The 24,444-nt window shown below is 45.5% G+C and overlaps 1 protein-coding gene across 1 annotated transcript in view; it reads left to right on the forward strand.

The window, feature by feature from the left end:
- Nucleotides 1-2,547: 2,547 nt before the first annotated feature.
- AGPAT2 (1-acylglycerol-3-phosphate O-acyltransferase 2) overlaps nt 2,548-24,444 on the forward strand; it is a 119,457-nt gene continuing 97,560 nt past the window's right edge. Inside the window, exon 1 of the mRNA XM_082264558.1 lies at nt 2,548-2,754. Coding sequence (XP_082120684.1) covers nt 2,567-2,754 — 188 coding nt within the window. The 5' untranslated portion in view covers nt 2,548-2,566. The remainder of the gene's footprint in view (nt 2,755-24,444) is intronic.

Here is a 24,444-nt window from a genome sequence, read left to right on the forward strand (position 1 = left end):
AGAGTACCCCTCCCCCTTATTGGATTGACCCTCCTACCTACTATTAGACTAACCCCTCTCCTCTAATTAGATTGACCCCCCTCCTTTGCTATTAGAGTCACCCCCTATTAGACTGACCCCCCTCCCGCTTTTAAACTGTCAGCATAGAGAAACCCCCCTCCTATCATTAGACTGATCCCCCCCTCCTCTCATTACACTAACACCCCCTCCTGCTATTAGAGTGACCCCCCCCCCCCATCCTGCTAATGCACTGTTAGTGTAGAGAGACCCCCCTCCCATCATTTTTCTGATCCCCCCCTCCTGCTATTAGAGTGACCCCCCCCCCTTCCTGCTAATGGACTGCTAGTGTAGAGAGACCCCCCCTCCTATCATTTTACTGATCCCCCCTCCTGCTATTAGAGTGACCCCCCCCCCTCTAGCTAATGGACTGCTAGTGTAGAGAGACCCCCCTCCCATCATTTTTCTGATCCCCCCTCCTGCTATTAGAGTGCCCCCCCTCCTGCTAATGGACTGCTAGTGTAGAGAGACCCCCCCCCCCCTCCTATCATTTTACTGATCCCCCTTCCTGCTAATGCACTGTTAGTGTAGAGAGACCCCCCTCCCATCATTTTGCTGATCCCCCCTCCTGCTATTAGAGTGACCCCCCCCCCCTTCCTGCTAATGAACTGCTAGTGTAGAGACCCCCCCCCCCCTCCCATCATTTTACTGATCCCCCCCTCCCCTTCCTGCTAATGCACTGTTAGTGTAGAGAGACCCCCCTCCCATAATTTTACTGATCCCCCCTCCTGCTATTAGAGTGACCCCCCCCTCCTGCTAATGGACTGTTAGTCTAGAGAGACCCCCCTCCTCTTATTATACTGATCCCCCCTCCTCTTGTTACATTAACACCCCTCCTGCTATTAGAGTAACCCCCCCCCCATTAGAGTAATAAAGTGATCCCTCTCCTGCTATTCGAGCGATTCCCCCATTAGAGTGACCCCCATCCTAATAGGCTGTTAACATACAGAGACCCCCCACTCCTCTCATTATACTGATCCCCCCCACCATACACTGACCCCCCCCCCCCTTCTGCTATTAGACTATTAGAGTGACACCCCTCCTCTTATTAAACGGATTTCCATCCTCAGTACTACACCGACCATACCGACTATTGGACTATTAGAGTGACCCCCCCCCCCCCCGTATTATACAACCCCCCTTGTTCGACTCACCCCCTCCCTCTAATTACAGTGATCCCTCCATTCTCGTTACACTGACCTCCTCCTTTTATTAATCTATTAGAGTCACCCCCCCCCCCCCCATTACACGGACTCCCCTTCTCTTAATAGACTAGCCCCCTCATTACACTCGCACAAGTGGGGAAGTGTCCTCTGTCTGTCAATGTCTGTCTGTCTCCTGTGTAGTCTCAGTGTGTAGCGATCACTCTCAGCTCTGGGGTGACTCCTCCCCCTCCCCTCTGACATCCAGTATTCATGAATGGGCAGTCCTGTCAGTGACAGCTCCTCCTATCATTAGACTGCCCCCTCCCCGCCCCGCCCCCTTTCCTCATGCTCTTCCTGATCACACACTAGGACAAGTTTCTTTCTCTTATTTTTGTTTATTTTTGGCAGATTTTTGGTGTCGGGGGTCCAGGATGCCAGGCTCCTTCCTGTAGGTGCCCACAGGAGTGGGTGATAGAACTCTGCCCTCTCCCTGCACTATCTGTCCTCTTCTTTCCTCTCCTGACTCTGCAATGTGACTTCCACCTTTCACCTGCTCCCCTGTCTACCTGGCCTGGTTCCCCCTGCTTGGCCCCGCCCACTTCCCCACGCAATAACGGTCGCATGTCATACTTTACCTATGTCTCAGGTGTGTAGCTGCACAGCTTGGTCCCCCCTCCCCGAGCACTGCGATACTATAGGAAATTATTCCATAATTCCCAACATCTGACCAGTTTGTGGCTCTGCCAGCTTTTTATCCCTGCGATTTTTCTTGCTGCGCTCGGATCCCTGCGATTTTTCCTCTTACGCTCGGGTCCCTGCGATTTTCCTCCTGCGCTCGGGTCCCTGCAATTTTTCCTCTTACACTCGGGTCCCTGCGATTTTCCTCCTGCACTTGGGTCCCTGCAATTTTTCCTCCTGCACTCGGGTCCCTGCGATTTTTTTCCTCCTGCGCTCGGGTCCCTGCGATTTTTTTCCTCCTGCACTCGGGTCCCTGCGATTTTTTTCCTCCTGCGCTCGAGTCCCTGCGATTTATTTTCCTCCTGCACTCGGGTCCCTGCGATTTATTTTCCTCCTGCGCTCGGGTCCCTGCGATTTATTTTCCTCCTGCGCTCAGGTCACTGCGATTTTTCCTCCTACGCTCAGGTCACTGCGATTTTTATTTATTTTTTTTCCTCCTGCACTCTTTTCCCTGCGTCTTTTTCTCCTGCGCTTTTTTCTCTGCATCTTTTCCTCCTGCCCCCTTTCACTGCGTCTTTTCCTCCTGCACTCTTTTCCCTGCGTCTTTTCCTCCTGCCCCTTTCCCTGCGTCTTTTCCTCCTGCACTCTTTTCCCTGCGTCTTTTCCTCCTGCACTCGGGTCTCACGATGGACCTGTGGTGGATTTTTTGGTTGGCCATTATTTTTCTCACCCCGCTTATTCTCATGGAGATAAGTGTCACATTCAAATTCCATTTTAAAGTAGTTCTATACTGCATTCTGTGCCTTATCCTGTCAGCGCTGGCAGTGCCAGTGTGCCTGCTGAAAAACGGTGGCAGGACGGTGGACAATATGAGGTAAGTGGAAAATTCAGTGTAACTTTTTTTCATCTTTTAATATCCATGCCAAATATTGTAGATGGGGTCCCCACTGGTGTCTTATATCTCTCGGGGTCCCTAAGGCCTAGGATCACTGATGTATCAGAGGCCTCCAGCTCCGCCCACCTTTGTGGTGCGGCTCTAGCAGGGATGGTGGAAACCCCTTACAATGTTCAGGTCAGAGATCTCTCCAATGTAGCCCCCAAAAGATGGAAGAAATGATCAGGAGCTGATCACTGAACTGGTGATGTGTTCTGTAGATTGATAGCCCTCCTTTATAACAATATTGTAAAATCTGGGATTTTGAAGATTTTTTTATTTTTTTTCCCTAAAATTACACTGGCCATACACTATACAATCTGATTGTACTATTTAATATGCGGACAAACCTAAACAAGGCTTTCAATTTGTATCTAATCAGGCAGGCCCTCGTACTACATAGTTGATGGTAGATCTAAGGCTGACCATAGATGCCTTGTTTTTTTAATCAGGCAGAAGGCTGATCAAAAAAAAAACTAAAAACTGATTCCCCATTCACACAAGTGAGGTGACCGGAGAAATCCCCCCCCCCCCCCCCCCCGTGTCCATTGTTTTCTGACAGCTGTCAGAATACCCTGATCAGTGGCTGCAGCCAGCTAATCAAGAAAAAATTTCCAACCGTTTCATTCATAGATGGAATTCTGTCAAGTGGCAATGGCCATAGATGGAGCGAAAATTGGCCTGTCCCTACTGAGCCCAATCCCTCTATAGGCAGCTTAGGGCTGACCATACACTACACAATCTGATTGGACAATCTGCTTTAGATCTACCATCGTGTAGTGTAAGGCCCCTTTCATGTGAGGCAGACTCCAATTAGATCAGCAATGGATCTGTCCGCTGATCAGAGCAGTGCAGACCGATGACAGGTCTGTGTCTGCTCAGTTTATGCAGAGCGGACATGGACCGAGCCTGCTTTATGGATCGGCAGGTATAAATGGATTCCACTGCCCGTTTACATCTGCCTAGAGAGAGGAGAACGGATCTCCTTTGTTATTTTTAAGCGGACCAGATCGGATTGGAGGTGGGCGGGTGTAAATGGACACAAGTCTGTTTACCCCCACTGGTCCATAGGGGTAAAAAGACTGTCTGATCAGGTCGTGAAAAACTGACAGGCGCACCTGATCAGACCCTTTGTATGAAAGGGGCCTTAAGGCTGGTACACAATGGCCGAATATCGGGTGGATGAACAGAAACCGGCCAATAGTGATGGGCTTGTTCAGATTGAGCCCGCCAGTAAGCCCTCACTGCACACCGCCAATCGTAGGCAGTGAGGCATTCCCCGTCTGGCAGCATACACACGCTGCCTGTGATTGGTGGTGTGCTTTTCCTGATCTGAACATGTCCGAGTCCATTACTACCAGCCAACATTTGGCCAGTGTATGCAGTAGCCTGTCTGCCAGAACCTGGCCTAAAGTCTGGCTTCTGTTGAATGGGCATACTGGAAAAAACAGAAGCCGACTTGCATCGGATCAGCGCTCGTAACCAATGGCCATAAGCACTGATCAGTGTGTCCTAGCAGGGCAGTCCCCTGTTACAACACAATAGGGGGGAGATAGCTGTACTAACATTGCTTGTGTTAGTACAGCGATCTGTCAGTGTGTACCCCGCATTAGGGTCTGCCTTATTGGATACACATTGGATGGGTTGTTTAGGTTTGTTTTTATAATACATAATTTTAGTAAACCTAAAGGAGATTGTATGTAGTGATCATGCTTCCAGGGTTCACTTTGGTCGCTTCCAGGAGATGGATAAGATTTGATTGGATGCTGCACTTCATTGTAGTCAATGACCAGTCTTGAAGAAAGCTTGGCATAATGTCTATCACAGCCGAGGCCATTACTTGCATTCCAGAAGCAGTGCCACCAGTTCCAGGGTTGGTGCAGCTTGATGCTGGCCCCAGAACTAGCAGTCACCTGTGACCGGTAATAACCCTCCTATCAGCTCCTCCTTTAGGCTCCGTTCACATCTAGGCGTTTTGGGGCGTTTTTGGGGCGTTTTTCTGCTCTAGGATCAGCTCTCAAAACGCCCAACAAGACAAATCCTATTCATTTCAATGGCCCCTGTTCACATCTGAGCGTTTTGACGCTGTATACAAAACGCCCAACGCTCAAAAAAGTACATGAGCTTCTTTTTGGGCAGATTACAGGCGTTTTCCATTGATCTCTATTCAATCTAAAAACGCCTGCACAAAAATCGCGGTAAAAATCGCGGTAAAATCGCGGTAAAAACCGCCGCAAAAATCGCGGTAAAATCGCGGTAAAAAACGCGCGAAAAACGCTACGCTCAGGTGTGAATGTAGCCTTATAGCTCATGTAATCTGCATGTATGCGATAAAGTGGAACTAAAACATAGTAGGGTTCATTAACCAGTTCTGGTCCGGAAGGATTTGTCCTCTTAATGACCGGGCTGTTTTTTGCGATTCGGCACTGTAACGGAAAATTGCGTGGCTGCACGACACTGTATTGAAATAAAATTGACGTCCTTTTTTTCCCACAAATTGAGTGATGATTCTGAAAAAAAAAAAAAAAAAAACAATATTCTTCACATTCTGCTATATAACATTCCCAACATAAAAAAACCCAAAAAAGTAAACATCAACATTTTTTTTTTCATCCTTGTAGGCCAATTTGTATTCTGTTACATATTTTTGGTAAAAAAAAATCCCAATAAGTGTATTTTGATTGGTTTCTGCAAAAGTTATCGCGTCTACAAACTAGGTGAAAGATTTATGTCATTTTTTTTTTTTTTTACTAGTAATGGCGGCAATCTGCGATTTTTAGTGGGACTATGACATTGCGGTGGACAGATAGGACCCCTAACTGACACTTTTTAATTTACTACAGTAATCAGTGCTAAAAATATGCACTGTTACTGTAATAATGACACTGGCAGGGAAGGGGTGATCAAGGGGTTAAATGTGAGCCGGGGGGAGGGACTTGTGAAATGATCATAGAGACCTGTGTTCCTATATAGAAGGATCACAGGCGCTATGTGTCCATTTCAGAGAGAACAACGGTCAGCTGACCGTCCTTTTCTCTCAGCGGGGAGCGATCGCGGGTGCCCGGCGGCAATTGACCCCGTGCATCAGCATCTCCACTGCCTAGTGAGGGCAGAATAGCGGCGACGCGCGCTCGCCCCCCCAGCACCCTGCGGGCGACCGACGTAGAGCAACGTCTGTTCGCACAGGAGAGCCAGCCTGCCGCAGTAAAACTGCAGCTGGCGGTCGGGAACCGGTTATTATACCTGGAGAGTGCAAAATCTGGTGCAGCTGTGCATGGTAACCAATCGGCTTCTAACTTCAGCTTATTCAAATAAACTTTGACAAAAAAAAAAAATCTGGAAGCTGATTGGTTTCTATGCACAGCTGCACCAGATTTTGCACTCTCCAGTTTTAGTAAATAAACCCCATTGCTGGAAGGTCCCTTTTTGCTGGCTCTGCCAAAATTCCAGCAGTGGCCGGTATCGCTCCATTTCACATAAGTCGATTGTTTAATTTAATTTTTATGAAGGAAGTTGTAGCTGCAATCACTATTCAGGTGTCGGCGGCTGTCAGAATACAATAGCTAAGCAGGAGGGTTTGTCCATCCATTCTGTAGGTGAGGGTGGAGGTATCAGTTCAATTCACTCCACAAGCTGAACAAAATAAATCTATGCATTCATTAATGCTGGCCATACACCATACGAAAAATCGTTCAGACTCCTTTTCGAATAATGAACACTCGGCCGAGAGCAAACAATTATGCCATCATGTAGTGATGGAATTTTGATCAGTACATTGTTCAAAGGACATAAATGAATCAGTTTTTCGTTCGTTTTGTCACATATACCTAGTGCAAACAGTTTGGACGAGAAACACATTAATCTTTTAATTTATGGTTCGTTCGGAAGAAAGTTTCCAAACTTGTCCTTCGTTTTTTGGCTCAAAAATGTCCAAACCAATTACCAATCTGTGTCCATTAACTGACTCAGAAACGAACAAACTGTCCAAATGACAGATTTTCTAATGATTTTTTGTCTGGTGTATGGGCACCATTAGACCGGCAATAGATGGATGATTTTGTTTTGATCAGCCAGGAGGCTTATTAAAAGAAATAAATGGAATCTTCCATCTACACAATCAAGGTGGAAGGAGGAATCTTCCCTGCTGGGGTATTGTATTCTGACAGCGGCTTACTGCAGTGCTGATCGAACAAATTTTCCAACAAGCCCGCTTATGAGAATTCAATCATTAGATCGACTTCTCATGAACGTTAACGGCCAGGCCATAGATAAAATTAAATTCGGCTGCAGACTGCCTGCATCTAGGACCAATCACTCACATGTGAGTGTATTAGTAGAAATCCCCCTGAGGAAGACACGTGACCCTGTGTCAACACGCGTAGGGGAGGGGCGAGGACAGCGAAGGCAACTGAACCCTTACAAGGAGTAAGCAGCCAGCAGGGAGATAGCAGTTGTGTGTCTTTTGGGGTGATCTTATGTACTACTTCCTGATATAGCCTGGTAAGCTGGAAGCACCAGGTACCCTGTTTGATATTTTTGTAATAAAAATCCATGCTTAAATGATATAAGCCCTATCAGAGTTCTCTTACACCTACATGCACTTGTATGCTGTTCATTGACTGGGAGACTGTCACAAGGAAGAGCGCAGGAATCAGCGGATCTAGATCCACCATACTGCGCCCTGGAGTGGCTCACAAGCGTTTTTTGACCCGATTTAGGTGAGGGGTCACACACATTAAGGTGAGAATACACCCAACTGGGGGGAGGGGGGCACGTGTGAGATGGCACAGCGGTAGTTGGAGCACCTTATTTTGGATTGCAGAATTTTTCGTGTAATGTGATTCATGCATAGAATCAAGTCACATATGGAACATTTTTATTTGTATTTCCATGGACTTTATGTAACACTATTCACTGCATGTTATTTTATCTGATATTTTTTATCATTTATATATAATTGCATATATTCCTTTCTAGTGTCTATCATTGTTTGTTGAACATGGATTTGAATGTGAATATACACAAAAGGATTGTTTTACATAGCATGGCACTTTTATTGATTTGCACTTACAGTATCTCACAAAAGTGAGTACACCCCTCACATTTTTGTAAATATTTTATTATATCTTTTAGACCCCGTTCACACTGGGGCGATCCAACTTGCCGGGGCGACCTCACAGGTCGCGGCGCGCAGCTCGCACCGCGACCTCGGAGCGGCCGGCACGGACTTCATAACATTGAAGTCAATGCAGGTCGCTCCAGGTCGCCCCAAAGAAGCTCCGGACCCTTTTTCTAAGTCGGAGTGACTTGTGTCGCTCCTATTAGAACGGGTCCACAGCTCGCCTGACAGGTCGCCCCAGTGTGAACGGGGTCTTCATGTGACAACACTGAAGAAATGACACTTTGCTACAATGTAAAGTAGTGAGTGTACAGATTGTATAACAGTGTAAATGTGCTGTACCCTCAAAATAACTCAACACACAGCCGTTAATGTCTAAATCGCTGGCAACAAAAGTGAGTACACTCCTAAGTGGAAATGTCCAAAATGGGCCCAATTAGCCATTTTCCCTCCCCGGTGTCATGTTACTCGTTAGTGGTTCTAGGTCTCAGGTGTGAATGGAGAGAAAGTGTGTTAAATTTGGTGTTATCGCTCTTACTCTCTGGTCGTCTTGGAGGTGTGTTTGGGGTCGTATCATGTTGGAATACCCTGCGGCCCAGTCTCTGAAGGGAGGGGATCAGGCTCTGCTTCAGTATGTCACAATACATGTTGGCATTCATAGTTCCCTCCATGAACTGTAGCTCCCCAGTGCCGGCAGCACTCATGCAGCCCCAGACCATGACACTCCCACCACCATGCTTGACTGTAGGGAAGACACACTTGTCTTTGTAATCTTTACCTGGTTGCCGCCACACATGCTTGACACCATCTGAACCAAATAAGTTTATCTTGGTCTCGTCAGACCACAGAGCATGGTTCCAGTAATCCATGTCCTTAGTCTGCTGGTCTTCAGCAAACTGTTTGCAGGCTTTCTTGTGCATCATCTTTAGAAGAGGCTTCCTTCTGGGACGACGGCCATGCAGACCAATTTGATGCAGTTTGCGGCGTATGGTCTGAGCACTGACAGTCTGACTCCCCCCAACCCTTCAACCTCTGCAGCAATGTTGGCAGCACTTTTACATCTATTTCCCAAAGACAACCTCTGGATATGACGCTGAGCACGTGCACTCAAATTCTTTGGTTGACCATGGCGAGGCCTGTTTTGAGTGGAACCTGTCCTGGTAAACTGCTGTATGGTCTTGACCATCGTGCTGCAGCTCAGTTTCAGGGTCTTGGCAATCTTCTTATAGCCTAGGCCATCTTTATGTAGAGCAGCAATTCTTTTTTTCAGATCCTCTAAGAGTTTTTTGCCATGTTGAACTTCCAGTGACCAGTATGAGAGAGTGAGAGCAATAACCCCAAATTTACCACACCTGCTCCCCATTCACACCTGAGACCTTGTAACACTAACGAGTCACATGACACCAGGGAGGGAAAATGGATAATTGGGCCCAATTTGGACATTTCCACTTAGGGGTGTACTCACTTGTGTTGCCAGCAGTTTAGACATTAATGGCTGTGTGTTGAGTTATTTTGAGGGGACAGAAAATTTGCACTGTTATACAAGCTGTACACTTACTACTTTACATTGTAGCAAAGCGTCATTTCTTCAGTGTTGTCACATGAAAAGATAGAATAAAATATTTACAAAACTGAGGGGTGTACTCACTTTTGTGAGATATCGAACATTGCTGCATGAGAGATGACATGCAAGTGGCCGCAGTTATCAGCCTCCAATTAATTCCAATAGGGCTGCCTCTCACAGCTAATCATGGCACCCCTCCGCTCGGGTTTCAGCATCTAATCGTACATTGGCAGGTGTGAATGCGCCCTCCAATGGAAGCATGTAAATGCAAATAGACACAGGTTTTTTCAAGTGCTTTTCAGGCATTGCCAATAAAATCTATGAAGCCAAAAATGCGATTCTGCCCCAAAGTTGTTTCCAGAGTTAGGTTGTAAGGATAGTGTCCTTTTCCGTGTGTGCTCTGCTCCTTTAAATTGTTGCTGCTCCATTGTTCGCTCACATTTTCCCATTTTATAGCTCCTCTTTGTGTCCGCCTTCAGACGAAGTAGAACATATTTTCCTCTGTAAAAGATTCCACTGCAGTGACTCGGGCATGATTCACCCACTGATTCTGCTCTCTGTCTTTCTGCAAATCTCACCACGGTGCTGAATCGGAGGCCTGGCACACGGCTTACTAAATCTCCCAGCTTCACCTGGGGCTCACGGCTGAATTATGAGGCCAGAGGGGTATTCTCAGCTTTGGCATGCTAAAATTTGTGATTGAACCAAAGTTAAAGTAGAACTAAAGGCAAACCTTTTTTCTTTTAGTTGTGGATAGAGCGGAGAGAAATGAGAAGACCTGTCGGGTTTTTCTTGCCGTCTATGCTCCTAGTTTGGAGATAGAGATTCACCTTCTCTATTTGTCCTGGTGACTGCGCTCACTCAAAGTGAACGGATAATAAAGTCCCACATTTTGGGTTGTCACCATGTAGGCAGGTTGAGATGTATATGTATAGCAGCCGGCCCAGGCTGGGGAAAGGGTTAAACAATTTCAGCTCAGTTCCCGGGCTTTTGGTTTTGACAGGCCCACCTGTTCCAGTTTCCATTTGGCTGTACTTCTCAAGTGGATGAAAGGAGTGTAGATTGTTCTGCACTCCTGTGACCCATTTTCAGCAGACAGCGGGCTGAAGCCCACTGTCGGCTGACCTCAAAGAGCTAGTCCAGGCTGGGGCAAGATTGCGACAATGGAGTTGGGATTTGTCCAAATGCCTGGACCAACACCCAGCTCAGCCTTTCAGACCGATGCTGCATCCACCAAGGTAAGTATGATTCTGAGAAAAACAAACAAAACCCATACATCTCTTCTAAGTGAGAGCACGCATGAGGTCCATGATTTGTGTTCAGCAGGACCCCTTTCTGCTACTGGGAGTGAGGTAACCGAGGTATACTGGACTGATGGAGTGGGCACAGGTTTTTGCTTTTCAGAGGAACTCTGCACTTTATTACTGCACACAGTGAAGGCTCCTTTCTGAGTCCGGGAACTACCTTAATGTTAGATTTTTGGCTTGTGAGTTACTCACTGTGCACCGGCGCAGCAGACCCCGCCCACAACCAGAGCAAGAATAGCGGGCAAATGTTCCAAAGGGGAAATGTGTTCTGCCAACAATCAGAAATTCTCATTTTGGAGGGATTTGCTCTCACTTTCTGTTTTTGGGAAAATCTACCTAATGGGACACAGATGGTCAAAAAACCTGACAGGGGTTGTAAGTAACCCTTCTGTACTCTATCCAAGATGAAAAAATAACCGTATAGTCGCTTCTTACCCCAACCTTTAGGCCCCTTTCACACGAGCGATCTGATCAGATCCCCCTGTCAGTTTTTTAGGCGGATCTGATCGGATCCCCCGTGCATCCATATGGGGCAGCGGATCTCAGCGGAGACATGTCCGCTGACACCCGCTGCCATCCGCATCCGATCCTGTCCGTGAAATCCGGACGGATGGAAACCCTATTTTGGTCTTTTTGACCAGGGTGGCTTGGGAGACCTGTACGGAGTGTCACGGATTGGCGGAAGGGTGGGGACGTCCCCTCCTGCTGCTTGTAATAACAGCCGAGTGGCTGATTAGCCGCATCAGTTCTCTTTACAAGAAAGCCGACTGTTGGCTCTAGAAAACGGTACTTGGGTGATGCCTGTAGCTGCAGGCATCACTCCGGTACAACCACTTGAATCAGTATCGGCATGTTTGTGACCGATACCAATACTTCAAAAAAAGTGAACATCGGCCCCTGATAAACCTCCCCACCGATATTTAGTCGTTCCCTAATAAAATAATCCTGTTTGTAGTTGCTATAACTTTTTCCCAAACAAATCAATACACGCTTATTGGTATTTTCTTTTTACCAAACATATGTAGTAGATTATGTATTGGCCTAAATTAATGAAGAAATTCAATTTTTTTTTTTCTTTTTATTGGATGTTTTATAGCAGAAAGTTTTTTGTTATAATTTCTTGAATAGTTTTAAAATATTGTGTTTTTTTTTTTTTTTGTTTCTTTTTTGAAATTGTTGGCCTTTTTTTGTTTATAGCACAAAAAAAAACCCACAGAGGTAATAAAATACCACCAAGAGAAAGCTCTATTCGTAACAGAAAAAAGGACATACATTTTATTTGGGTGCAGTGTCGCATGGCTGCGCAATTGTCAGTTAAAGTAACGCAGTGCTGTATAGCAAAAAGTGGCCTGGTCATGAAGGGGGGTAAATCTTCCGAAGGTTAAGTAGATGTACGAATCTCCTGCTGTGCCTATTGTATTCTGATACCCCCATTCAGTTGCCAGAATACCCAAACAGTGGTGGTATGTTCTGCCAAAAATGTTCTTCCCATCGACTTCAATTATTCAAACAATGTCGGGCAGGTGGGGGCCATCAGGGTCACCAATTTAGCACATTTTGAGCCAGTTTATCAGGAACCAGCAAAGAATGTCATAATGTATAGGCAGCTTTGGACAGTTGTTCCCATTGGAAGATTTGCCCTCGCCTCCTCTTCTGTACATCTTGGATTGCCCATAGTGAGGCTGAATCTACCCCGTGGGGACACAGGCAGCAATACAAAGATTATTCTTCTTCCAGACTCTATCTAAAACTGGAAAAAGTTTTACAAAGAAACCTGAATCCATGATTTGCTACTGTCTTCTAGCTTGTATAGTTTCCCAGTCACTGACCTGAAAGAATTAAAGTCAGAGTGACACCGGAGCTCCTAATCTGCAGAGTTCTAGGTCAGTGAAAAACAACAACAAAAGAAGGGCGCACCGACCCTGTGCACCAACACCAAAAAGGTTTATTAAAATCCGAAGACCACATACATTGTACTCCCAAACAAATGATGATTGCGCATGTAGCACTGCCCCCTGAGATTGGATTCTTCTGGGTTACCCATAGCAACAGTCTGGGGATTTGTTTTTTGTGTTTTATTTGGAACTGGGATGGGAGAAGGGATGAGTGGGATACTCCAACCATTGAACTATGCACAAATCCTGAGGACAACTGACTGTAGTGAGTGCAGCAAGGCCGCTGCTTCACCTTGCCACTGAAGTGAAGATAAAAAATGTAAACACTGTTTCAGGTTACTCTTTAGGGTCTAACTTGGCACCCCCTTTCTTACTCGCTGTATGTGCTGGCTCCTGTCCACTGACCTCCACTTTAGTGGTCCCCCTCCTGGGCAGACCCCTGGCAAGCTCCCTGGTACTCACGGACACTGTTTTTCCTCGGGTTGCGTTGCCACTTGCTCCACGGCCAGTTTCCTCTGGACCTCCGGGCTCAGCACCACATTTCTGGTCCACTAGGCCAACTGCTTGTGACCACTTTCCACACTGACAGGAGGAGAGACAGCTGTCACCCTCCTCCTGGGACCTGGCTTCCCTCCCATAGACGCCCTGTCACATGTGCCCCTGGCCTTTATCACCTATCTCAGGAGGCATCGCTGTTGTGCCCACCCAACGGCCACAAAGCCTGTGTGTCACTGGCTGGGTTTCCTCCACTGTCCAACAGGCTCCTCTATTGGATACAGACACTCCTTCAGACCAGGTAAATCACACGCTGGACACATGTACCAGGCCTAACTAGGGATCAGGCTCTCCTGATAAGCAGGCAGAGAAAAAACGCACATAGAACACAATGGAACCGGTCGTCTCCAAAATGGCCATGGAGCCCCTGTACTGGATGACGTTTTGGTGTCCGCAAATGTCTGGCTGGGCTAATGCGTTTCGAGGGAGAACCCTCTTCCTCTGAGCCAAAGCGTGCTACTGACTGTCAGACAGCAATGGCCGCTCAGGTAGTTGTCAGCACGGTTCTCTTTATACCCTGTTCCAAATTATTATGCAAATTATATTTTTCTCATTTACCTAAATAATTGATGTAAATAACAGTCAGCATAATTCACATGTTATCAACTATTAAGAGTACAATTCAAATTTTATTGAACAAACCTCCTAATGATAACAGTATTTTTTTTTTTTTTTAAACATAAAAAACGTTCCAAATTATTACACCCCGTAAGTTTCAACGCACTTTATAGGTTGTAAAGAACTGAAAATTGTCATTAGTTGTGTTTGCAGCATATTTACTGAAATCAAAAGCTATTTTAATCAAACTTATAACATTTTAACTTTTTAAACATTTTAACAGGTCACGTTACATTTTGACATAGGACCCCTTATTTGATAGCAGCTTCACAAGTCTAGCATCCATTGAACTTGTGAGTATTTGGACAGTTTCTGCTTGAATTTGTTTGCAAGATGTCAGAATAGCCTCCCAGAGCTGCTGTTTGGATGTAAACTGCCTCCCACCCTCATAGATCTTTTGCTTGAGGATGCTCCAAAGGATCTCAATAGGATTGAGGTCAGGGGAGGATGGAGGCCACACCATGACTTTCTCTCCTTTTATCCCCATAGCAGCCATTGATGCAGAGGTATTCTTTGCAGCATGGTCATGCATGAAGATGATTTTATTACGGAAAGCATAGTTCTTCCTTCTGTACCAGGGAAGAAAGTGGTCAGTCAGAAACTCCACATACTTTGCAGAGGTCATCCTTACACCTTCAGGGACCCTTAGTGCCGGTTCACACTGAAGCGGCACGACTTCGGGGGCGACCTGTGAAGTCGCGTGCAGCGCAACTTCGGCACGACTTGCACGGACTTCATAAAATGAATGTCTATACAAGTCGCTCCAGGTCGCCCCGAAGTAGTACAGGACCCTTTTTCTAAGTCGGAGCGAACCGGTCCTGTACTACGCAGTGGACCGCGACGGTGCGCGACTTGCCAGGCTGACCAAGTCGCCTGAAAAGTCGTATTACGGTAGTGTGAACTGGCACTAAAGGGGCCGACCAGCTCTCTTCCCATGATTCTGGCCCAAAACATGACTCCACCACCGCCTTGCTGGCATCGCAGCCTTGTTGAAACAGGGTTGCCGTCCACCAACCATCCACTACTCCATCCATCTGGACCATCCAGGGTTGCATGGCACTCATCAGTGAACAGGACTGTTTAAAAATTAGTCTTCATGTATTTTTCTGCCTAATGCAGCCATTTCTGCTTGTAAGCATTGGTTAGTGGTGGCAGAATAGAAGGTACAGTTGCAAGACACAGTTAGAAGGCACAGTTGCAAGACACAGTTAGAAGACACGGAATAGAAGGTACAGTTGCAAGACACAGTTAGAAGACACGGAATAGAAGGTACAGTTGCAAGACACAGTTGCAAGACACACTTAGAAGGCACGGAATAGAAGGCACAGTTAGAAGGCACAGTTGCAAGACACAGTTAGAAGGCACGGAATAGAAGACGCGGAATAGAAGACGCGGAATAGAAGGCACAGTTGCAAGACACAGTTAGAAGGCACGGAATAGAAGACGCGGAATAGAAGGTACAGTTGCAAGACACAGTTAGAAGGCACGGAATAGAAGACGCGGAATAGAAGGCACAGTTGCAAGACACAGTTAGAAGGCACGGAATAGAAGACACGGAATAGAAGGCACAGTTGCAAGACTCTGGAGGACTCTACACCTTGATGTCCGTTGGACTCCAGAGGCACCAGCAGCTTCAAATGTCTGTTTGCTGCTATGTAATGGTATTTTAGCAGCTGATCTCTTGATCCGATGCATGGATCTGGCAGAAATCTTCCTCAATGTGCCTTTCTCTGCACAAACCTGTCTGTGCTCTGAATCAGCCACAAATCTCTTAATAGTGCGATGATCACGCTTAGGTTTTCGTGAAATATCTAATCGTCCAAGGCATTGAACTATTTCACTCTTTTCGGCAGCAGAGAGAGCCTTTTTCTTCCCCCATATTGCATGAAAATGGCGCTCTGCTTAATAATGTTGAACACCCTCCTTTAGTAGTTTTTCCTTACATTGGGCTCACCTGGCAATCTAATTATCACAGGTGTCTGAGATTGTTTTCAGTGATCAAAAGAGCCCTGAGACACAATGCCATCCATGAGTTAAACTGAAAAACGTAATATTTAATCTTTGTGACACTTAAATAGAATTTCCATAATAATTTGGAACAGGGTATAAATCAGGAATTAGTCATTCATCACGCTGTGTCTGGTCATCACAATCGTTGTTCCCGGGAGGAGCTGGCCCAGCCGGTTGGGTGACTGTAGGTAAAACATTAACTGATCTGTATTAAAGGGGAACTCTGGGCTAAATCTGTACGTAGACTGCAATGGAGGGGTTTATAAAATCTCTGTGTGCGATCGTGTATGAATCGGCTGACCTTCCAGTAAATGGGTTCCCACTCATGCCGGGAGAGGGGGGGGGGTGGAGGGAAAGTTTTTGATTGTTTTCAGGTAACATAGAGTACTTTGTGAGATTGGCACATCACCTGGGGGACAGGGTTAAAGGGAGGAGCTAATTGAGGACCGGTAATCACATCTATGATTAACCCCTTGGAGCCTAAGCCTTTTTCTGACATTTGTTGCCTACAAGTTAAAATTAGTATTTTTTTGACAGAAAATTATTTAGAACCCCCAAACATTATATATATATCTTTTTTTTTTTAACCACTTAAGCCCCGGAGGATTTGGCTGCTTAATGACCAGAGCCTATTTTGCGATTCGGCACTGCGTGACTTTAATGGACAATTGCACGGTCGTGCGACGCTGTACCCAAATGAAATTGACATCCTTTTTTTTCCCACAAAAAGAGCTTTCTTTTGGTGGTATTTGATCACCTGTGCGATTTTTATTTTTTGCGCTATAAACAAAAAAAGAGCGACAATTCTGAAAAAAAAAATACATTTTTACATTCTGCTATATAACTTTCCCAAAATAAATAAAAATTTTAAATTAAAAAATGTTCATCCTTTTAGGCCAATTTGTATTTTGCTACATATTTTTGGTAAAAAAAAAATAGCAATAAGCAATTTTCATTGGTTTTCACAAAAGTTATCGCGTCTACTATCTAGGGGAAAGATTTATGTCATTTTTTTCTATTTTTTTCCTAGTAATGGCGGCAATCTGCGATTTTTAGTGGGGCTGCGACATTGCAGTGGACAGATCGGACCCCTAAGTGACATTTTTGACACTCTTGGGGGGGACCAGTGACATTATTACAGTAATCAGTGCTAAAAAATATGCAGTGTTACTGTAATAATGACATTGGCAGGGAAGGGGTTAACACCCGGGCCGCTCAAAGGGTTAAATGTGTCCCTAGGGGGTGCTTTCTAACTGTCGGGGGGGGGGGGGTGGGCTTGCTGAATGAACAGAGACCTGTGTTTCTATAACCACTTACCGCATATCAACGTACCGGTACGTCGGGTAACTTTGCAGGGTTATACCGGGATGATGCCTCTAGCTAGAGGCATCATCCCGGTACCGTGGTTTAAAGCCAACGGTTGGCTTTTCGTCGGTAACGACCGATGCGATCGTTACCCGGGTCGGGTTACCCCCCCTCCCGCCGCCTTCCATGGCTTTGCTCGGGGCTCCCGTCCCACCGGGAGCCCCGAGCACCCAGCCGGCACGTCCGCTGGCTGGATGGAGTCCCGATGAATGCCGGAAACGGCATAGATCGGGTCTCCGATGACGTAACCCGGCGGCGTCCATGACGTCACTTCCGGGTTACTGTGCTGCAAAAGGCGGCAGATTTGAAAAACGTCTGTATGCAAAAATGCCGTTTTCGGCGTTTTGCATACATGGAAGTGTAGTGGAGGGGTCTGGGGTCTTTTAGACCCTCGATCCCTCCATAAAGTGTACCTGTCACTACATATTGGTGTCACAAGGGATGGTTTACATTGCTTGTGACATCAATAAAAGTGATCAGATTTTTTTTTTTTTAAAAAACCTGTAATAAAGTTAAAAAAAAAAAAAAGAAAAAATAAAGAGGAAAAAAAAAAATTTAGCCGCCCCCGTCACCGTTAGCTCGCGCACAAAAAAAAAAACGTATACGCAAGTCGAGCCGCGAATGAAATCGCTGTTCAAACCACACATGTGAGGTATCGCCGCGATCGCCAGAGCGTGGGCAATAATTTAAAAAAAAAGAGCTACACTCTAACTCTAAACTGGTAACCGTTAAATAAATTTAAAGCGTCGCAGATTGAGATCTCTATTGACCGTAGTTTGTCGCCATCCCACGGGGAGGCGCAATTTTAAACCGTAACATGTTGGGTATCTATTTACTCGGTGTGACATCATCTTTCACAATATACAAAAAAATGGGCTAACTTTACTGTTTAGTATTTTTTAAATGCAGTAAAATGTGATTTTTCACATTTTTTCCAAAAAAATGGCGTTTTAAAGACCGCTGCGCAAATACCGCGTGACAAAAAATTTTGCAATGACCAACATTTTATTCTCCAGAGTCTTTGCTAAAACAATATATATACTGTTTGGGGGTTCTAAATAGTTTTCTAGGAAAAAATACTGATTTTAACTTGTAAACAAAAAGTGTCCGAAATAGGGCTGGGGCTTAAGTGGTTAAAGAAGGATCACAGGCGCTCTGTGATCATTTCACAGAGAACAATGGTCTGCTGTGTTTACAACAGCTGACCGTTCTCTCTCAGTGGGGAGCGATGTGGATGGCTGGTGGAAATCGGTGCTGCTGGTCCCATGCATCAGCATCCCTGCTGCCTTGTGGAGGCGATAGAGCACCGACGGTGGCGCACACTCGCCCCAGTAGCGCTGCGGCGCACCGACGTACCGCCGTTTCGCGCAGCCGATCCAGCCTGCCGCAGTGAAACTGCGGTGGGTGGTTGGCAAGTGGTTAATACACTGACCCTTTCTTCTTCCAGCTTCTGCTGGCATCGCTCTCCAGGCTGCTAGAAAAGTCGCAGGCGAAGCGCATTTGGGACAGGAGCTGACGTTACAGGTATTGTAGCTTGTGTGGCTGCTGCCCCCTCCATGGCCGCCTCCTCCCTCCGCCGGCTCTGATACTCTGGAACGGTGAGTCGGCAACCCTTTGATTGTGATCTGGGCTTACCGACCCACCATCCCTGACCATAGGCATGCGCTTCCCTGGTCTGAGGTGGTGGGCCACATCAATGGGCTCCTCAGGCCCCAGATTGAGCACCTCTGCTTTAAATTCTATCCAGTGAGCCCTTGCATAGTTGTAGGTAGAGTTGAAGGAAATTTTACAATCGTGTTGTAATGTGTGTGGGGAGTTTATGGCCTCTTGCACATCATACTCCTGTTTGAGCATCTACTTTTTCAGGATTTGTTTTTGTAAGTATTTGCGCATATTTACGTGCATCTACACGTATATGCATTCGCACAATTTTTCGCGCAGATACGCAAAATCCTCTCACATTTTTGTTCTGCACAATATGTAAATGGGCACTTGTGCACATTCACATGTTTTTTTTTTTTTCGCACATTTGCACGCATGAGGCATAAATTACTGGCCAAAAAAGCAGATTTTTCCATTTTTTCTTTTTTTTTTTTTTTTTCACTGAAGAATGCGCGGCACTTGTTTACGTGCCTGTATGCATATGCACATTACAATTAATGAGCTGTATTTTAGCTCAGTAAAAAAAAAAGCTGTACTGAGCTTTTTCAAGCTGCAGTGTGCAAGAGGCCAAATAGATCCATTGGGGTTGATTTTACTAAAACTGGAGGGTGCATATTCTGGTTGTTTGTCCATGGTAGCCAATCAGCTTCTAACTTCAGCTAGTTCAATTTAGATTCGGAAAAAAAAAAACAGGAAGTTGATTGGCTACCATGGACATCTGCACCGGACTTTGCACTCTCCAGTTTTAGTAAATGAATCCCATTGTCTGTTCTGCACCTTCATGTGTCAGGATGGGTAAAATCAGCCCTGTGAAGCACAGCATAGAGAAGGAAGGACTGTGGAATTGTAAAACTAGGCATCAGCAGCATCCCTGCTATGCTTCTACCTGGTGGAGTCAAAGCTATAAATTCTGCAATAACTATTCATGCACATTGAGATTTATAGGCATTTTATATGCCTAGCATACATTTTCTGACACTTTCCTGCGCCTAGTGAGTGGAAGGTGCTATCTACAGCCTGTCGTACAAGTGAACGGATGTAGGTAGCCATACTCTTGGAAGCGTTGATGCGTCTTTGTTTACTGGTGTAAGCATCAGTGTTTCCAGAGTACAGCTGTATACAGCCAGTCACATGTATGCCTTTCTGTATGTGGCATTTTGGGCTCCCTGGGTGCAGGAATGAGTTGGTAAGCTTAACATGGAACTTTAGGTAAGAAATTAAAACCGCACCTTTGACATGCTTGTTCTCTTCTACATTAAAACTACCTACCTGTCTGCCCCTGTACGATGAGCTGCGGATGCGCAACTAATTGTTGACATTTGGCGCAGTGCAGAAGGAACTCCGTGCATGCGCGGAAGTGATGTCATCCCCACCTTGCCAATGAAAGTGGCCGGCGTTTGATAACCTCGAAGATTTCAGCGATCAGCAGGGAGCTCCAGGATGCCGCATTGCTGGAGCCATAGGTGTGCGCAGGGGGTGTGCCAGATGTGCCTGGGCTCACCCTAATCACCCTGTGCAGTGCATATTTCCCCAAAGTACACTTACTGCGCTACTGACACCGTCCACTGTTATACTGACACCGTCTACTGTTATACTGACACCGTCCACTGTTATACTGACACCGTCCACTGTTATACTGACACCGTCTACTGTTATACTGACACCGTCTACTGTTATACTGACACCGTCTACTGTTATACTGACACCGTCCACTGTTATACTGACACCGTCTACTGTTATATTGACACCGTCTACTGTTATATTGACACCGTCTACTGTTATATTGACACCGTCCACTGTTATACTGACACCGTCCACTGTTATACTGACACCGTCCACTGTTATACTGACACCGTCCACTGTTATACTGACACCGTCCACTGTTATACTGACACCGTCCACTGTTATACTGACACCGTCCACTACTGACACCGTCTACTGTTATATTGACACCGTCTACTGTTATATTGACACCGTCCACTACTGACACCGTCTACTGTTATATTGACACCGTCCACTACTGACACCGTCCACTGTTATACTGACACACACCTTCCACTGTCCAACTGACATCGTCTACTGTTATACTTAAACGTTCATTGCCCTACTGACACCGTCCATGTTTTAAAATGTTTGTTTACTTTTATTTACTAAGTATTTGTGTGCATGTGTATATATGTGTTTCTGTATATACATACACACACACACACGGATGCAGTAATGCAATAGGCTGTGCACAACATGGCATAATACCTATAAACAGTAGAAAGGCTTGATTTAAATCAACTCGATTTAAATCATAATTTTTAAAGAGCAACTGTCATCTCTGTCCTGCAGGGGGCTCCTCCTCTGATCCTCTGTTGACTCACCAACAGTCCCATTCACTTTAATGGGACGGCTGGTGATGCGGCAGTGATACAACCAGGTGAGGGACGTGACGACAGCAGGTGAGTGGATGCCCACTAACAGGCGCTGCCATGATAGATCTGAAATGACAGGTGCTCTTTAAATGTAAGGACTCATTCTTTCTGGTAGTGTGAAATTGTGTGATTGCATCCATGCAGTGCATGTTATCTCAGCTTGCAGAGCTTGGATTCATTGAGAGCCCTTTCACACTGAGGCTCTTGAAAACTGCCCATAAAATGCTGAGCAATTTTGCGACACTTTTCAGGCGGTATCGGTGTGCTTTAAGGACATGAAACTACCTTGAGAACCATTTTGAGGCGATTTCCATGCATTTCAATGGAAAGGGGCGTTTTTCAGGCGCTTTTTTTTTTAGCTCTCTAAACATGCTCCAAAGATGCTGCTTGCAGGACTTTTTTCACCACCCCACCAGCGCACCACCCCAGTGTGAAAGCACTTATTGATTTTAATGGCAATAGGTTTTCGTGAACTTTTCAGGCGCTTTTTTTTTTTTTTTTTTTAGCGCCAAAGCACTTGAAAAGTGCCTCAGTATGAAAGGGCTCTCAATGAGTTTACCAAAAATGTAAATTGTGCAGAATATACAGCCTCATGCTACATAACTAAGCGCCATTTCATGCTGAATAAACCCAATTATTAATGTATTTTAAATAGAAAACTATCTTTCGATAGATTTTTGCTCCAAAAGCATTTTATTAAAATAAATTTGATTAAAAATCCAAAAAATCTGATTTAAATAAGGAAAAATCCTTTATTATTACTTTTTTTTTTTTACTTCTTATTTCTTTTTTTTTTTTTTTTTTATTGATTTTTTAAAAAAATCATTGATTTTTATCCACCCTGCCTAGAAATCTCTGTGTGCATGAACTGTACCCTGACAGGACTTCTGACCCTTCACCACTCATAAAAAAATAAAGAGTTTTATCTGTTTTGGAGAATATTCCAGGAGTCTGTTGCTGCTCTTTTTTACTGCACATCACAAATCCTGAGAACTCTGAGGAAGAGGAGGAAATGTCCTCCCTATTTTTAGGAGCAGGAGAGCGGTGTCATTTATTTCCAGTGTCTCAGGTGATGTGTCACCATTTTCATACAGACGGCACTTAGAGAAGTTGGGAAACAGACGCCGGCTCAGTCAGTAATGGAGCCTGCTGGCACAGTGCGGACTACAGATGGGAGAGGACATTAGCAATTTAGATTCAGATGTGTTTACTGTAGTGGAGTTAAAACAAAGGCCTTGTTTCAGAAGTCAGCGCTGAGCTTTTAGCATATCAGCAGTCAGGAAAAGGCGATAAATGGTCTTTTTGTTGTCCGTAAACAGGCCAGAGATGCAACCTGAAGCCGATAGATCAAATCTGATTGGCTACCAAGATCTGACCAGACTTTCCTCCGGGCATTTTGGTTTTGTTGTGATCCTCAGTGTGGTCATCTGGATGTGGACAAAGCCTGCTGAGCCAGATTAGGTCTTTTTTCAACAGTGCAGAGTATTTCGGGAGAGGAAAGCTGGCCATAGACGTTTGCTTCAGTCAAAAAACGAACAAATTCCTTCATCAACATAAGTAAGGTGGATGGGGGATATTGTATTCTGATCGCAGCACCAGCCACTGTCTGAATACACAAAGTGGCTGCAACTGCTGATCGCCCAGAGTTTTCCAACATTTGAACAGAAGTCAATCAAATAATTGACTTCTGCCAAGCAAGGATGCCCATGAACTTATCAAAATTTGACTGTTCCCTGCCGAATTTCAATCAGTATATGGCCAACTTTACACAATGCGAAATTGGTTGTGTGAGTGGCCAGGTTGGCCACCTGCAGCCTGGCGGAATGTTTTTGGCTGAACAGCAGTAGCATCCATTTAAATGCAGCCGCTGTTCAGGTATTCTGACAGGCAGCGGCTGTGACTGTCAGAATACAGCGTGTATAGCGTGGATGGGGGAATCTGTTGAATTATTGTTGATCGAAATATCTGTGTATTATCAGCTTTAGATAGCAGATGGATCAAAGTCTTTAAGCAGCAAAGAGTATTTCAGAAGAGGGCAGTAAGGTTATAGAAGGAGCAAAGTCCTCCAGCAGAGCAAAGTAGTTAGATATTAAAAGGAGCAGAGTCCTCCATCCGTGCAGAGAATTCTAGGAGAGGAGAATTCTCCATCAGTGCAGTGAATTTTAGGAGAGGAGAGTTAGGGGAAGGAGCATAGTCCCCAATCGGTGCAGTATACTTTAGGAGAGGAGAGTTGGAGAAAGGAGCAGAGTCTTCATCAGCTAATCAGTACAGAGTATTTTAGGAGAGGAGAGTTAGAAGAAGAAGCAGAAGCAAAGTCTTTCATCGGTGCTGTATATTTTAGGAGAGGAGAGTTAGAGGAAGGAGCAGAGTCCTCCATCAGTGCAGTATATTTTAGGAGAGAAGAGTTAGAGGAAAGAGCAGAGTCCTCCATCAGTGCAGTATATTTTAGGAGAGGAGAGTTAGAGGAAGGAGCAAAGTCTTTTATCGGTGTGGTATATTTTAGGAGAGGAGAGTTAGAGGAAGGAGCAGAGTCCTCCATCAGTGCAGTATATTTTAGCAGAGAAGAGTTAGAGGAAAGAGCAGAGTCCTCCATCAGTGCAGTATATTTTTGGAGAGGAGAGTTAGAGGAAGGAACAGAGTCCTCCATCGGTGCAGTATATTTTAGGAGAGGAGAGTTAGAGGAAGGAGCAAAGTCTTTTATCGGTGCGGTATATTTTAGGAGTGGAGAGTTCAGTGTTGCCAACCGCCTGTATATTTATGGGCAGCCCGTGAAAACAGGGCTCCTTTCAGTGGCGGCCCGTCCATTAGGGGCGCAGGGACCCCCCCCCCTTAGCCATGCGTCCGGCCCCCTAATCTACATGCAGGGCGCCGGATGCATGGATTCCAATAGGGGATTTTTTTTGTACTTGAAGCACGTGATTAGAGCCAGAGGCTCTAATATGCTTCAAAAAAGGGTGGGCTCGGGGCGCAGAGCACTGCGCCCTGTGCCCACCCAGTTGTGTGACAATAGCAAATGAATATTCGCTATTGTTGCATAGATTCTCCTCCTGGCCAATCAGGAAGCGGGTCCTGAGACCCATTTCCTGATTAGCTAAAATGAGAGGCCATCCTATTG

This window comes from Pelophylax lessonae (assembly GCF_965119305.1).
Source record: "Pelophylax lessonae genome assembly, chromosome: 7".
NCBI lineage: Eukaryota > Metazoa > Chordata > Amphibia > Anura > Ranidae > Pelophylax > Pelophylax lessonae.